We start from the raw sequence: 17,293 nt of genomic DNA, 5'->3' as shown, positions 1-17,293 counted from the left end.
TCCTATAACAAAGGCTTATTCTCATTTATGTTACATATTATTCACAGGTTAGCTGGGGGCTCTATTCAGTGTTGTCATCACTCCAGGACCCCAATTGATAGAGAAGCTGCCATCTGGATTATTGCAGGTTGTCAAAGCAGAGGGAAAGAGAACTCTAGCAATTAAATGCTTCAGCCTATAAGTGACACATGGTAATTCTGCTCATAACTCCATTGACCAGAATGATCACATGGTCCCTACCCAACCACAAGGAGGCCAGGGAGTGCAAACCTACTGTCTGCCAAGCAGGTGGGGAGTTAGAAATATATGGTGAACAGCACGAATGAGTTTAAGAGACCGTGGTCCCAAACCCATTGCCCAGGCAGTTTCCCAGACCTGTGGCCATCAGCTACTCAGTCATCAAATATTTGCTGAAAGCCTATTATCAGTCCATTGCTGGGCTAGGTTCTGGGAATGCAAAGGTGAATAAGTATGGCCTCTGCCTTCAAAGATCGTAAGGACTTTATGTGGCAGGTAGACAAGCAAACAAACAACTGGGACCCATTATTTTAAGTGCTATAAGTAAATGCAGCTGCTATGGGATCATAACATCTACACTGAGAAGTCTGGGCTGGCTTCTTAAAGGAGATGATGCTTGAGCGGATCCTGAGGATTAAGGAGGGAGAAAGGGAAGGGCATTTCAAGCAGTGGGAATGGTATATGCAAAAGCCTGGAGGCAAGATGCTTTCAGGAAAGACTAAAATATGGCTGGCACTTCCGGGTATGGAATACAAACAGTAAGAGATGATGTTGGCGGGGTAGGCAGAGGCCAGGCCACGAAAGGCATTTCCTGCCTTCCTGAAGACTGTGGCCTTCACCCTGTGCATAACAAGAAGACATCAGATGTTGAGCTGCATTTTGGACAACTCTTTGGCTGTTGTGTGGGAAAAAAAAATCACTTAACTGTGACGAGAATAAAGTCAGGAAGAACAGTTGGGAGATGGTGGCAGATAGGAAGTCCGGTGAGTGATGTTGGTGGCCTGACCCAGGCAGTAGCAAATGAGGATGGATGGTAGCAGACAGAAGTGCGTAGCTTAAAGCTGCCTATCAAGTGGATAGGATTGGTTGACCAGTTGGACAGGGTACACCTGTTGTGAAAGAGGGGCCAGGAGATGTGTCCTGTTTTCCTTCTGTGCAAGTCTGTTCTGTGTTGTCTGCTTTAGCTGTTTTCTAGAATAAGGCAGGGCATAAAACTATTATTCAATCTGTCAATACTTCCTATTTGCTGGTGGTGCACTAGACACAGAGGATTCAACGTGAAGGAGCCCGGCCTGTGCCTGCAGCATCTCACAGTCTTTGATAGGATCCTCACCCAGCCATGCTGCGGGGGGACAGGGCTGCCTGGAGGCAGGAGTGGGGCCAGGGGAGCTAGACTTCCCTTGCCCAGCTGCTGTCCAAATTCATTTCTTCCAGTTCCACATTCACAAAGTTCACCAAACCCATCTCCCCCTTATATTGTTATTTCCTGAAAATCTTTAGTGAAACCAACTCACTTTTTTAGCCTTATGTATGTACTTTAGCTTCTTCCCAAGCAAAATATCTGTAGATCATATGTTTGGATACACTAATGATATTTTATGTAATACACATTGAAATAAAATAAAACAAAGGAAATTTAAAAATAAAATTTTTTAAATGTCCAAGTGCCACCAGAAAATATCTTGCAACCACACTTTTAGAAACACTATCCTATAAGGAAGGACCTAGATAAGTCCAAAGTTATGTTTTGTTTTTTTTTTAGGCTTACTCCCTAGGTGGCCAAATGACCTCTATTCAGCATTTTTAGACTCAAGTCCCTTTGGCAAAGATGCAGTCCCTGACCTCTGCTCTTGCTCAAGCTCTTTCCAGCTGCCCAAGCTTTAGATATTCAATAGTACATGTGTTAAGGCCTTCCTGTGGGCAAGGCACACTCTATAAGCCCATGGAAGGCGCCAGTGGGCTACTTCCTTGCTGACTTGTTAAGTGCTACTGGACAGTGTCTGGTCAAGGGCAGTTGCTGAGGTTTTGCACACTGTTGATTTACCTGGCCCCATGCTGAGACGGGAAGCATCATTCAGGTCGCAGGGGTACCCTTGTTTGGGCATGGGCACGGAGGAATTCACTTGGTGTGAAATGCCAGGAATAACTAACATATATGGCATGTTCTCAGGGGGCCTCGAAGTTCTGTTCTCCAAGAGCTCCCCGATTGCTGGACATAGGCCTTTTTCTCTCAGGAGGTAGGCCGTGAAGCTCAGCCAGGTTACTCCCTATTTCTTTATTAAAAGCCTCCTTAGTCAGGAGGCAGCTTCACTGACAAGTTGGCCCATGTCTTTTGCAGTCACTTTCTGATCCTGGATTCAGGATTCTAACAATATGTCAAGGTCATTGATTGCAAGCACCAGGCACTGACCCTGGAGAAAGGGGGTTTTTATTAGAGCCACCCTGGAGAGTTTGCTGAACTAGGGAGGAGATGGGCAGTACGACTGCAGGTAGGGCAGGAACCTGAGCAGACAGGTAGTTGGAAACCATAGCAGAATCCGTAGGGGGCTGCCCTCATGTGACCCTGTCTCGTGACCCCATCTCAGAGTCTGATTGGCTGAGCTCAGATCGTGGCCCCACCCCTTATGGGGGGAGGACAGTATGGTTGGCAGGACTCCGGAAAGGGAACAGAGAAGCGGGATGCTGTTATCATAAAAAGAAAAAAGGAATGCTAAGTTTGAGAAAACCCAGATGTCTGCTGCTGAGTTGCACAAGGAATAGCAGAATGAGAAAACTGGAAGGTAATGTAGGGCTCCTTTACTCGACCCAACAAGTTGGAGATTAGGAAATCAGACCCAGAGAGGTAAAACAATTGTCTGGGGTCCCTGGTTCTTCCACAGCAAAGCTGGGCCCCGAATCCAGGCAGGTTCCCTGACTCTCAGTACAGGGTTTCTTCTACTTCACACTCTCTGTCTGTGGACAAAGAAAAAATGTGTGGCAATTAAGTCTCTGGGATCTTCTCATCACTCCCAGGAGGTGTATTTCCATTGGCTTATTCTTAGAGCATCTTTACTTTATTTTTTTTAAAGATTTTATTTATTTATTCATGAGAGACACAGAGAGAGAGAGAGGCAGAGGGAGAAGCAGGTTCCCAGGGAGCAGGGAGCCGGATGCGGGACTCAATCCCAGGACTCTGGGATCATGACCTGAGCCGAAGGCAGACGCTCAACCATCTGAGCCACCCAGGCGCCCCGAGCATCTTTACTTTAATATTTCAGTGCTCCATAGAAGAGGGCAGGACAAAGGCCCCACAACTAGAAGCCAACACCATCTAGTTGACCCCAGGCATCCAATGGTCCAGTAGGGTCCCTTGAGACCACTACTGACCCAGCAAGGGGACATTGAGGAGGACAGATGGCTCAGGTTGACTTCCCTCCTTCTCACTAACCCCAGGGTACCCATTCCCCCCCCAAGTTCCAGAAGACACCCCAAGGAAGATGAATTGGGCTGTTGACTCTGAGCAGAAGGAGACCGAGAGCCTATGCCTCTTCCAAAACAAGGCACTGCCTGGTGCCCGCGTCTTGGAATGTGCTGGTTTCATCACTCTGACAACATGAAGGATGTTTGGTTTTGTTCCCAGTGCTGTTATCATTTATCATCCTTTTGTAAAAGCTGGCACCCTCCACCTGTCCCTTCTTCCTTCTCGCCGTCTCGAATCCCCACCTCCAATCCAACCTCCCCATCCTGCCGGTATCCCCTGCCACTGAGGGGAGCCCTCTCGTATTTCACCCTAGGGAGAATGCTCCCACATCGGTTTCCAGAAGCCCAAGAGACACCCCAATTGAATTCAACTCAAACATTTGCTGAGCAATTCCTGTGGGCAAACTACTGTGCTTTGGACAGTAAAAGACACTGACTTCAGGCACCTTGCTTTCCTGTAAGGAAATAACTATGAAACCCCTGGCAGCAAAACACAGGCATGCACAGGGAGTGAGGGAGAAGAACCACAGGTCCAGAGAGTCTGGGAAAGGCAGCACCAAGAGCCTTTTAAAGAGCAGAGGCAGCTGGGTGGAAGACAGTGGAAGACAGAAGGCGTGGATAAAGACTGAGTGGGGAGGTCTTCAGGAAAAGACGGCAGAGAACACAAAGAAAAGATCAAGTCACAGCTGGAAGATGAGCCGTCATAGCTGAGCTGGCTTGAAGGTGGGGGAGGAGGGGCCAGTGGAACGGGCAAGGTTGAGGAGACAAGAGAGGACAACACTGTTGGCACAAAGGCCCAAAAGGGGCTCGTGAGGTGGGCCAAGTCAGGCTGGCTACGGAGGGAAACACCTTATTTCAACAAATAACAAAACATCTTATTTCAAGAGCAAAGGAAAGGAAGACACTGGTATGTGATCGTGGGGGGAAACTGGGTGATAGAAGGGAGCTGTATTGGCTCCATCTTCTGGTGAATCAGGAAGTGATGTCACCTGCTAAAGGACAGGATTGATTTGGGACCTTAAGAATGCTAGAAATTGGAATATCCACGGAGGATAAAATAAAAATATAGGTGAGAATAGAAAATTAAAAAGTCTGAGGAATAAAAGAGCTGTTTAACATTAAGGCTGCTGCAGAGATTCATTCTCACCCACTGGGCCTTTGCACATGCTGCTTCCTCTACTGGGAGCATGCTGCCACCCACTCTTTACATGGTTAGCATTGTCTCCTCTTTCAGATCTTGGTTTTAATGTTGCCTCCCCATCCCATTATTCTCCGTCTCAGTTCCTTTTGTCCTTTCTAGCACTCACACTTGTAATTACTTCATTAGCTGCTGCCTCTTTTTCACCCAACTAGTATGGAAGCCCCAGGGGAGCAGAGACCCTCCTGTCTGGTTTACTACTGTATTCTCAGTGTCTAGCCACGGGTCAGACACATAGCAGGAACTCAACGAATACCTGTTGAGTCCAGGAATGCATACTGAAGAACGTGTGTTGCTAGGGGAGCTAGCCGCCAGGCTGAGCAGAGCTCCCCAGGGTTGAGGGCTGTAGGCAGAAGCTAAGAAGGAGATGGGAGTGCAAGAAATGTATGGGTGGTGGGAGGTAGGAGATAATCTGTGACAGATAAAAGGAGGCAAAATGGGTATGTGGCCCAGGCAATACTATGGTATGTGGTCCAGAAGGCAGAACGAGGATGGAGTGGGGGGAGCAGGGGTGTGGGGAGCTGGGTAGAAACAAAAGAAAAGCAGAGGCAAGCTCAACCCACGAGTTAGTGATCAGATGTTTGTAGAAAATGGGATGGATTGTCCAGGAATGTAGGCTTGCCAGATTTAGCAAATGAAAATACGGGGCACCCAGTTACATTTAAATGTCAGACAAACAACAAATAATCCCATGCAATATTTAGGACATGCTTAGACTACAAGATCACTCCTTGTTTATCTGACATTTAGATGTAACTGGGCATCATGGATTTTCTCTGGGAATCCTACCAGGACGGTATGGTTCTGTCACTGAAGGCATACAAGCCGAGTCTGGAACACCGCACGGAAGCCTCCAGTATGGTGATTGATTGAGATATCAGATGGCGACCTTAAGTTGAAGAGCCCCACCCCACCCCCAACCAGGATTCAATCTCTTCAGTCTCTCTTCCTGGGGCAGAGTGTTCAGGCAAGGGGCATCCTCCGGGCTCCCCCAGAGGACTTAATTCACTGTTCCTGAGCCTGGCAGTTCCTTGTTTAGAGCTCTGTCTTTCAGTGGCTTGCATCCCACACCCCACATCCCGCATCCGCCTCTGCATCCGCATCCATGAGCAGCTAGCCTGGGGAGGGGCTGGTGGTGCAGGGGGCCGAGCTCATTCCTACTGCTGGGCTGGGCACAGATGGGGCCCCACCAACCCACCCCCCAAGTCTTGGCTCCCTCCCCCCGATCCCTTATCAAGCGCTTCTCCTGGGTGGCGAGCTGTCACCCGCCCCTGCGCTGCCCCCTTGGCCTGCCATCACCACACACACTCGATTAGGGGGATCCAAGTGACTTACAGGGGCTCCTCTTCCCCAGGGTCGGCATTTGCATAGGGTGATGGATGCAGAGATGTCATCTAAACACATCTGCACTTTGCATTTTAAACAAAGCAATTTCCAGAGGAAGCTGGGGGAGCTTTGTTTCCTTCGAGGAACATTTCCTCTGAGCCAAATTCTCCAGCATTTTCTACCACATCTGTCCCCAGCCTCTCTCCTCTACTGGCCTCCAGCTCACTCTCCACATCCCACCCCATCCCCAGCAGTGACCCCGGTGTGGAGGAGGGATGGGTTGCATGTTCCATAGGATAAAGAAGGACATAGGTCTCTGGCCAGGGCCAAGCAGGGATCACCTGGCCCCCTCATCTGTGCCTGACATCGGCACACTATCCCAGGCCCACCCTGCAGGAGACCTGTCCCTAGAAGAGTAACCTTAGCCAGGGCCAACCACCTGCGCAACATGGTTTGAAGGACACAAAATATTCCAGACATCTGTGTCGACCTCCCCCTCCCAAGATGCAAGCCAGAGGTCACCCCTAATGTCCTCAGTATTCTGTCTGGGGACACTGGATTCCTTCTCGAAGCTCTGACCTCTGATACCACACAGCTGACACTTTTCCTCTTCACAAGTCTAAGCCTTCCCCCTAGGGACCTTTAATGTTAATGATAAAAATGTCACCATAACATTGGTCCATAATATTAGGTGAATTTTTTTTTCTCTCCAAAGACAAGCAGGAAAGAATAAGGTAAGAAGTCCCTGGAATTTTGTCCCCAGTAATGTGGTCCGAGGGCCAGCAGTGTTCTCCTAGCTCAGTTACTTACAAGGGGCATGACTTGGGGGAAAGTCTAACGACTAAGGGGCATAGGACACATAGCAGCAGGGCGCAGAAGCCCACCGAGAATACTTGTTCGTGTCTCCTCCTTCCCTTCCTGTCCAGCTGCACATATGAGGGAGCTGAGCCGGATGGGCGGCAAGCTGTCCTTGGCAGGGGTGGGGGTAGACATCTGCAGCTGGGGATGGCGTCTGTGAGGCTGGGTGCTTCCCTGCCTTGGGAGGAGAGGGCGAAAGGAATCGACACGTGTTGAGTGCCTACTGTATGTCTGCCCCTTTAGATGGCTAGTCTGAAACACGGCATGGTGGTTAAAAGAAGGGACTGGAACTGAGCCTATACAGATCTGGATTCAAATCTGGGCTCTATGACTGTAAGCAAGTTGGTTAAGCTTTCTGAAGCTTTAAGCTCCCATAAAATGAAGACAGCGCATTTATATCAAACACTCATGGGGAATGAAGGGGACAGTATGTGTAAAGTGTCTGGGATACAGCTAACATCCCATTCATGTAGCCTGTTAGCATCGTTACAGGGTCTGATCAGCTTCACTGTGCAGATGGGGAGGGAGTTGGCAGGACCAGGGCCACACCGCCAGTAAGAGCAGACCAGGGACTTCTGAGCTGAGGCCAGTTTGAATCCAAAGCTCATGCTTCGCCAGGGGGCCAATCCATTGAGGACAGAAAGCTTGACCTACTGTATCTCAGTGGGAAGGACAGATCTGATGATGTTCCTCCCTTGCTTAAAACTCTGCCAGGGTTTCCCCCTTTGTTCTGAGGTAGACAACAATGTCCTGAACAAGGCTAACCAAGTCCCGTGCAATCTGGCCCCTCTTCTTTGCCTCTCCTCTGCCACCCACCCACCAATCAGATGGTCTTTTCTTCCGGTCTCTTGAGCAAGCCTGGAACACATCAGCCCCTCTTTCTCTTGTCTCGGCCTGGACAGCTCCCTCTCTCTCTGAAACACCCCTGTGGCCTCCCCTAGCTCCCTCCACTTCTTCAGATCTCAGCCTCCACCTGCTTCTGCAATATGGCTTCCTTGGCCAACCCTCCCCCATCAAAAGGCTGCATTGGTCCCCTTGTTACCCACTCCTGCTCTCACATGTCACCGAAAGTCTCCTGCATAAGATACCCTTGTGAACTGCTAGTTTGAAGTTTGTCTTCTCTGCCAAAGCAGGAGCCCCCACCATGCTCCCCAGATCTTGCTCTCTGCCACGTGATGAATGAATAAACAAAGAGCGGGCCGAAGTGACCAGAATCACTCAGGAAAAATGACGGCAGCACGGAAAAGATTTGCCTTTCTGGGTGTTTGCTGAAAGAAGACACGTCTGCCAGCCTGTGAGCCTGGAGGTGGGTCCCCGGAAGGGCATGTGCCGGTTCTGTGCAGCTCCCATGTCTGTGGCCAAGCCTGCGGGCAGGGGAAGGACAGCTCTCTGGGATTCCGGGGGCTTCTGTTCTTTGGGAGCGAAGTGAATTTGCAACAGAGGCAGAATAAAGTATGTGAGATGGCGAGGTTTTCAGTCTTCCTCCCCTGCCCCCCACCCCATACCCTCTGCGAGCGAGATTTTGCTCCCTGGATCAGCTTCTGGCTCTCCTTCAGCTCATGCATGAGAGTGGAAGGAAGCTCAACAGGCTTAGCTGGCCTAGGTAATGAAGAGCCGATGAAGGTCTGAGGAGGGGCGCCCAGGAGGCTGAGCTGGGGAAGCTGGGGGCAGTTTGGAGGTGCTCAAGAGAGATTTGCAGGAGTGGCTCTGCATGGGGCAGGGAGATGAAGACAAGAGGTCTCTGATGGGGCTTTGCAGTGCATTAGTAATGCAACATCCCATGAATGGGGTGGACAATGCTGAGGGTAGAGATTTGGGTCACTTTGGGTTATTTTGTTGCTTGCTGGATTGTTGTTTCTTTGGCAGTGACTGGCTGGGCACTGGGGCTTTGTCTAGGACTTGTGTTTAATGAGGGGCCTTGAGAATGAGCCCTGGGGGTGGAAGTGCAGTCCATTCTCAAGTCATCCTGGGCCAGCTGGGGAGCGTGGCTGGCCCCCTCCTTCACACCCTATTTTGGCCTCGCTCCAAGCTTGATTGTGGGGGCTTGTCATGTCTGCCTGTGGGAAGAGGGGACAGGAGGGTCTGGTTGTCCCTCTTCTCCACAGGGGAAGTGGGGAGAGACTCTTCAGGACCCAAGTGAGAGCCCCAGGGCCTTCGCTTTGCCTTGTGACAGCTGCCGAAGGGCTCTTGGCACAGATGGGCTGGGCATTTGGCTGACAAGGGAGGGATGTCTGCAGAAGTGAGACCAGTTTCCCAGAGAAAAGATCTCTAAAGATTCCTAACCCCGTCTCGCCCCCCTTCCCAGCCCTCTGTAGAGAAGAAGGCTGGCTTCTGACCACAGGCTCTCCTGCCCAGCCCAGGCGAGGGAAGAGAGTAACAAGAGAAAACCCACAGATGGAGCAGAACGTGGGGACGGTCATGGGCGCGAGCCATGTGGGGCTAGGAGGAGGCAGATGTGGGGTTACCTCTGTTCTTACCACCCTTAAACAGGGAGCACATAGGTCTGCCAGAGGGGTCCCCCCTTCTTCCAGATGGGAAGCCATGGGTGTTTCCCTCAACCTCAAGTTTCTGAGCAAAAGGAAATTGGTCGTGACCTGACCGCTTAAGGATGGTAGGACCCAGGCCCTCCCCTCCCCTGCCCTGCCCTCCCCTCCCTTTGCTTGGATCTGAACAAGAGTCACTCATGGAGAGCATGGGGGTTTCCCCTGGACGCATGTTTTGGGGTCAGAGCCAGACCAGGCAGGGCAGAGGTGGCATCTAGTACCAGGAAGAGCTTAGTAATGAGTTGACACCCCCAAATTCTGTTCTGTGGAATCCTGAGTGATTATATCTTGATGATGCCCAGAATAAGTGTAAATCAGGATGTCTCTGTCTCAGCCCCGTTGACACTGTGGGTCGGGTAAGCCTGCATGTGGGGCCGTCCTGTGCGCTGTAGCAGCATCCCCTGGCCTCTACCCACTAGATGCCGGTGGCACCTCTAGCATGACAACAAAAGACATATCCAGACATTGCCAAGCATGCCCTTGGGGGCACAGTCACCCCATTTGAGAACTCCTGGTCCAAACCAAGAAAGCAGCTGTGCACCTCCCAGTCCACACCCTGCACTGTTTTCGAGAATTGAGGGCAAGGCTAGAGTCCAGGCTCATTTCTTGCAACTGTCAAATCTTTCTTTCTTTCTTTTTCTTTCTTTTTCTTTCTTTCTTTCTTTCTTCTTTCTTTCTTTCTTTCTTTCTTTCTTTCTTTCTTTCTTTCTTTCTTTCTTTCTTCTTCTTTCTTTCTTTCTTTCTTTCTTCTTTTTCTTTCTTTCTTTCTTTCTTTCTTTCTTTCTTTCTTTCTTTCTTTCTTCTCTTTTCTTTCTTTCTTTCTCTTTCTTTCTTTCTTTCTTTCTTTCTTTCTTCTTTCTTTCTTTCTTTCTCTTTCTTTCTTTCTTCTCTTTCTTTCTTTCCTCTTTCTTCTTTCTCCCAGATTTTACTTATTTGACAGAGAGAGATAGAGTGGGAACACAAGCAGGGGGAGTGGGAGAGGGAGAAGCAGGCTTCCCGCCGAGCAGGGAGCCTGATGTGGGGCTCGATCCCAGGACCCTGGGATCATGACCTGAGCCGAAGGCAGATGCCCAACGACTGAGCCACCCAGGTGCCCCTGGAAAACTGTGTTTCTAAGATGAGTTTTACTTCACTGCTTTTGAGGCTAGAGAACAACGGAGGGCTTTGGCTGGTGTGAGAAGGAATTCAGGGCTGGTGAAGAGCCTGTCTGAACACCTGTTATCAATGAAGTTCATTCGCCGCTCCCTATTACGCCGTCCTTGTGGCCTGCTGCCTTCCTGGCGTCTCTGCCTGGACATTCAACAGCATCTCTAACTTAACGTGGTTGATTCTCCCACCTAGCCCCCAGGCTTGCCTTCTCTGCGTCTTTCCACCTCAATGGATGACAACCCTGGTGGCTTCAAACTAGACCCAGGGCCCAAGTGCTTCTTCACACCTGCTGTCCTCTAACTCTGGTCCAAGCCAGTCACCTCATCAGTGGTCTCCTAGTTGGTCTTCCACCCGGGTCCTCCTACAGCTTGATATCCACACAGCAGCCAAAGGCTCCTGTTGAGACGTGTGACCATGGCGCTCTTCTATTCAAAATCTTCCACTTCGAGTGAAAACCTCACTTACTATGGCCTCATGTTCCCTGCATGACTTGCCCCACTCTCCCCTTGCCTCACCCATTCCACCTCAGCCACACTTGTTTCCTTGACGTTCACTGAACACATGTGGCATACTGCTACCTCAGGGCCTTTGCACTTGCTGGTCCTGCTGCTTGGAGACCTTTTTCTCCAGACACCCACGTGGCCCTCACTTTCTACATCTTACTGTTACATGTAACATTCTCACTGAAGCTGCTCTGACCATTCCTTTTAAAATTATATCCTACCTCCCCGTTCCTGACCCCTCACACCCTGCTTTTTCCCTCACGGAACTTATCTAACAAACTATGTAATTTGGTTATTTATTGTTCTCACTGTCTCTCTCTTCCTCCCACTAGACTGTGTGCTACATGAAAATAGAGATTGTGCTTGTTCTCTTTACTGATACTGGCACAGGGCAGACCCTCAGTAGATTATTTGTTGAACGAATGAATGACCCTAAATTGTGTTTTCCCCTTTCACTTCTTCGTAACAAAAAGGGAAGAATATTTGGAGAATGAATGAAGAGAGATAAAGATATGAATGAGGTTTAAGTCTTTTTGAAGATGAGCTATTAGCTAGTCTGATCACAATTATTCATACAGATGAAAGTAGTAGTACAGAAAATCCTAAAATACAGATAGTCCAATATTTCTATTTTGGTTATATTATGTGATATTATGGTTGACTGTCTTTCCTGATTATTTTTTCTTAAGGTGGCAGCATGACTACCAGCTGTGTGTGTGTGTATGTGTGTGTGTGTATAAGTGTGTAGGCATACACACGTGAGGTAGTGAGGGTACATTGGGAAATTACCTAAAAATAATCACAAACTGGGTACTTTCATTCCCACAAAACATTCCCCTAATACATTTCATGCATAAGACTTGCTAAGTATCAAGTTCAAAGACTGCTGGCTATGTGAACATGATCTTCCAAGAGCTTCAGAAAACATATAAACAGCTCATTGAAAGTTGACCAGAGCCTGAACTGTCCATGTATAAGAGTTCTGTGGGCATCATGGTTGGCTGGTTGTCTTCTAGACTCCCAACTCAACCCATTTTGTGTAACAGCTGAACAGTCAAACGAGACAGATTAGTACCCACTGAAGCTGGTCCCGATGATCCCTTAAGAGATAAGCAAAAGAGCCACTGGGATTCAGAATGATGCTCAGATACTTTCCACCCCTGTAGGAAGAGATGTTCTCTCTCTCCTTACAATGTGAAATAAAAAGCTGGCAGGCTTGCTACCATTAAAGAGGCTAGCTTGAGGTCAAAGCAGACAGAAGAGGGCAGAACTGAGAGAACCAGAGCAGCAGAGCCATTGTGCTATTGACTTTGAGAACCTCTGGATCAAACCCTACCTGATGCTTGCCCCACTTCTGGACTTCATGTAAGTCCGAGACAATTAATCCACTAGCTGATATAAACTGGGGTGTCTTTTACTTGTAATGAAAGGCATCCTAATACAGTGCTCCTCACTTTCTTTCAGGCCAGCCCCTCTGCTTCTCACTGCTCCCGAGTGTGGATGACATGTGGGCCCTTTGTGCAGTCAGCATTATGGGCATGCATACACAGATGCATTTCAGAATCCTAAGGCAGTGAACTGTTTTGGTTCACATCCATGTGATGTTCCATTTTTCTGGCATTAAGTGAAGATAATAGAGTGCCTCACATGAATGCCAAAAGTCTTTTAAAAAGTAGCAGGGGGCTTCTCAGACCTACCTATGTATCCTTTTTCTCAAGTTGCATTCCTAAAGCTTTGCTGCTGAACATGCTTTTCAAATGCCTACTTGAACACCTGGAGAACTCTGAGGCTGAGCTCCTTCTCCTGATGGCCAGGCCCAGCATTGGCCTGAGGCCTGAGGGCAGTGCTATCCAGGGGACAGTGAGCCCAGAAAGGTCACGTGTGAAGAAACTCTCCAACAAGCCGTTCCTTATTTATTAGATGCCAAATACATGGGACCAGGACAGAAGAATCCTAGGGCATTTGATTTACACGGGGTGGGGGTGGGGGTCTGGGAGAGAACACACACAGAGGCAAATACGTACAGAGGGAGATGCAATGAGGGGCTGCCATTTTAAAAATATATATACATCTTAAGAAGCCATTCCAGCCGTTTTATCATTATCAGAAAATAAAACAATCTTTCCACATCGTGCTTTTCTTTGGTGCTGTTCCGTGGGCATGGGCCTCTGTGTTCTTGGTTTGTCTCCCCCGCCCCCCTGCCCCCCCTTCTCCCACCTGCACAGGGGGAGGGGAGGGTCTGGAGGAGGGGAGGGAGGCCCCTGCCTGGTCTCCCCACCAATACCCTGCTCCGGTCTTGAGATCTTCCTACTCGTTTCTTCAATCATGGCCTGGGAAGTTTCCTGGATGCCAAAACTGGGGCCACTCCCCAGGTCCACGTGTGACAAAACCAGCCCAGCAGCTGTAGAAAGGGTAGGGACACGGGGATTAGCCACCACCACCCAGCCAATACCACCTCCTCCACGGTTGGATTTTTACGTTTTATTTCTCGGTTCATTTCAATGACCTGTATCATGAGAGTACAAGTGAGAAGGGCGCAATTTCCTCTTTACAGATTTGCCAGGAACAGCAGATTTGTGGGGGGGGGGGTGTGAGTTCCATCCCGTTTTGGGGGCGGGGTGGGTGTCCTAAATTCTCGCTTCACCATCCCCCACTAAGTCAGGGCCCCCTCTTCCTGGGTGGCTCCAAAGCTGGCGAGGCCTCCAGCCAAGAAGTTGGCCTACATTTTTTCTTTGCATGTCCAGCGGCTCCATTAGTACACACCAGGGCCTTTCCCAGCTGCCAGGGATCCCATTGTGCTGGATCCAACTCCCGTGGCTACCGGGGTTTCAGGATACGAGCAGCGTCCAGCTCCCTGGCACAGAGCCATCGGGCTTGCCACCTCCTCCTCACTGCTAGGAGGCGGCTCAGACGGCAGGACACTTGCAGAAGCCCCGGATCTATCCACACATGTGTACACAATACCCAGCCACCCCCAACCAGTTGTACCAGGAGCCGAGATGCTTCTCCTAAAAAGGATGGGCTGCAAACAGTAGCCGTGCATGGGCCCTGGCCTCATGCTCACACCGGGGTGCCACCTTCGGCACCCCCTCAAGCACACAGCACAGGAGGCGGCCGGGGGGAGGCTCCCAAAGGGCAGACCCCGGCTTCTCTCACCATGAGGGACCTCAAGTTCGGACCTTAGGGCATCGCTCCTACCAGTTGTCAGGCTGGGGGCTTTGCTCGGGTCCCTTGATGCTTCGATGCCTGCGTGCCCACCCAGATTGGGACTGCCCAGAGAGCTAGGGACGAAGCATCCTGGACAGTAATTCCAACACAGACCGTCAGTGGCTGTGGCCTTGCATTCCCCACAGGCTAACGGGACAGCACACTTCACTGGGCCGTGAGGCCTCTTGGAACACTTTATATGTTGCACATGAGGACATCAGAGAGCCCCTGGGCAGCTGCTGAGTCTTAGCCAACCTCAGGCCTGGGGTGACCTCAGCAAGTCCTAGCACAGTTCAGATGGTGGTGTCTGGGGACAGGGGATGGGGAGAGGCAGCAAGGCGAAACCAGCATCAGCTGCTCCCATGGAAGGCTGCAAGGCTGTGGGAGACGGCACCTGGCCCCCGGGTACCCGGCGATGGGCGGGCCGATCCGCCCGCCTCTCCACGTGCCAGGAGGTCAGGGGCCATGGGTGCAGATCCCCCAGAAGTGTCCCAGGCAGGGCTGCTCTGATCCCCACTTCGAAGGCAGCTGCTCGGAAGGGGCTTTCCCCAGCACGCCCAACCCCCCCCCTTCATCCTCAGGGGCCCCTGTGCGGCCATGGGCCAACCCGGGTGCAGCAGAGGGGGCGCTAAGGGCGCCCCGAGTGGGTTATGACTGACCCTCGAGGCCGCTCCCAGAAATCTGGTGACTGTCCCCATTTGCCTGGGACTGAGGGGTTTCCCGGGACACAACCTTTCAGTGGTAAAACCAGGAACATTCTGGGCAAACCGGGCTGGTTAGTCACCCAACACAGCAGCCAGGAAGAGGGGGGGTGGGGGGTGTCCTGCCACACAGCTGGGCCTCCTCAGTGCACTCGGGGAGCTATGTCACACCTTACCCCTCCTGTGACAGATCTGCCCAACCCTCTGGAATGCAGGGCATGGGGTGACCTAGTGTCTATTGCCCACAGAAGCCAGCCCTTCGGCAGGCTGGCAACTTCTCCTGAGCGCCCCATCTTCAGGGTTCCCCACCTGCTTATCTCGCTTCTGGGGCTTTCTGTGCTCAGCAAAAATTGGTTCGAACCTCTCCCCACCTTGCCCCAATCCTCCCAGGACTGCCAGCCTGGAAATCAGTGCCCAGGGTGCCCTCAGAGGGGGCCAGGCCCCTAGGCTCCCCAACTTCCCACAGGCCCACCTGCTCCGGACCTGCCCTGAAGGCTGACCGGGGGAAGGGGAGAAGCAAGCACAAGGGGGAGCTCTGGGGAATATTGCCTGGACCCTGCTCTTCTCGGAGCCAGCACTGTTCCCAGCTATGGACCTGAATTCACCTTGGCTGGCTGAACCCATTGAGTGAGCTCTGCGGTAGGGGCAGGACGTAGCAGGGATCTCTTGGGAGGGACGAGGAGAGGACCAAGACAGGTGGGCCTTGGCGCCGTGGTGACGGCAGGTGGGAGGGCACTGAGGGGTGGGTGCCCAGGAAGCAGCACAAGCTCCGGCAGCTGCGTGTGTGCCAGGCTGAAAGGCTGCAGGACAGGAGCCGCCTGGACTGGGGAAGGTGTGGGGCCTCTGGAGGGAACCCAAAGAACCTCAGAGTAGGCGGAGCCTCTGGAAGAAAGCACCTGCCCAATTTCCGGGTGGCACCCAGCCTGAATTGGGTGGGGTCCTGGGCGCTGAGCACTGCCCACCCAGTGCATAGGGTGGGGGGGGATGGGGGTGGGGCTAGGATATGCACTGCCAGCTCTTGGGGGTTCGGAGGGAGGGAGCGCTTCCTCGATGGTCTCCAGTCTCAAGGGAGTCAGCCCTGGCCCAGACCTCAGCACTGCCCATGGAGAAGGAAAAAACATACCAAAGAAAAAGCCAGTTACAGATGAGCCCACACCCTGCCCTCCCCTCCCTGTTCCCCTGCCCCGCTGCACTCGGGACTTGGTGCACAGCCCGGAGGCGAGCGCGCCCTTCCTCTGGGGCTGCTCGTGGCCATGATACAGGGCTTGAAGGGCGAGGCTGGTGGCCGCGGACATTCCGCGGTGGTCCGTCGGCCGGTGTGTCCGCGGGCGGGAGTCGGTCTGGGTGCCAGGCCATCAGACCTTGGCCTCCAGCATCTCCAGGAAGAGTTTGTGCATGGGCACCTTGCCCTGCAGTTTGACGCTGTAGAAGTGCTGCACGGCCTTGGCGGCCGTCTGTCGCAGCAGGGGCAGCGTCAGCAGCAGCTTGCCCGTCCGCCGGGGCTCCTCGTGGCGCTGGCTCAGCTCGTAGTCCTGCAGTGCCTCATGCAGCAGGTCCTGCAGCTTCTGCACCGCCTCCAGATCCTCGATGTACATGGAATCTGTGGGCACAGGGCGAGCGTCAGTGCACACGGCCGGACGCCCCTGGCACGGGGGGTGGGGGGAAACCCTGTGCTGTTGCCGCCCCCCAGACCCTCACTTTACAGAGAAGGGGACGGAGGCTCGCAGAGGCTAAACTGCCAGCCTGAGGTCACAGAGGCCCGTGACAGAGCTGAGGCTTGGAGCCAGGGAGCCATCTGTATCTCGGAAGGTCATCTCTTGGGAAACCACCGAGAGGCGGTAGTGGAGACCCTGAAGGACTTGACCAGGAGCAGACCGGTCACTGCCCTGGAGGTGCCAGGTGGACAGGGGAGCTGGAGTCCTGTGTCCTTCACTTGCCAGCTGTGTGACTTTAGGCAAGTTATTTAACTTCTCTGTGCCTTATTTTTCTCATTTGGTAAATGAGATAATGGCCACACCTACCTCAAGAGGTTAAATGAGTTAGTACAGGTCAAGAACTGAAACAGTACTTGTCCCCAAGGGATGCCTGGCTGGTGGCATCATGACCACCATCATCACTAGACTACTGTTGTTGCTGCCACCAGGCACCAGCTCGTCTCCGGGGCCATCACTGACCTGACAGAATGCTTACACAGAATGCAAACACAGACAACGGGGCTGAGCTCTGTGCCCAGGTGCCCTGTGGCCGGGGGCCTGGTGGGGGCCTGAGACAGCATGGCTGGATGCATGGGCCACAGTGATGACGGATGCTGTTGGGAGTCCTCTAAAAATC

The 17,293-nt window shown here is 51.8% G+C and overlaps 1 protein-coding gene across 6 annotated transcripts in view; it reads right to left on the bottom strand.

The window, feature by feature from the left end:
* Positions 1-12,961: 12,961 nt before the first annotated feature.
* ESRRB (estrogen related receptor beta) overlaps positions 12,962-17,293 on the bottom strand; it is a 194,972-nt gene continuing 190,640 nt past the window's right edge. For all 6 annotated transcript variants that reach the window (XM_073895630.1, XM_073895628.1, XM_073895629.1 and 3 more), the window contains one exon: positions 12,962-16,562. In XM_073895630.1, the coding sequence (XP_073751731.1) occupies positions 16,318-16,562 (245 nt within the window). In that variant the 3' untranslated portion in view covers positions 12,962-16,317. The remainder of the gene's footprint in view (positions 16,563-17,293) is intronic.

The sequence above is a fragment of the Callorhinus ursinus genome, unplaced genomic scaffold, assembly GCF_003265705.2.
Source record: "Callorhinus ursinus isolate GAN/ISIS: 27379988/994484 unplaced genomic scaffold, GSC_fseal_2.0 scaffold8, whole genome shotgun sequence".
Classification (NCBI taxonomy): domain Eukaryota; kingdom Metazoa; phylum Chordata; class Mammalia; order Carnivora; family Otariidae; genus Callorhinus; species Callorhinus ursinus.
Note: the sequence above shows the minus strand (reverse complement) of the source record. Positions and strands in the feature narration are given on the sequence as shown.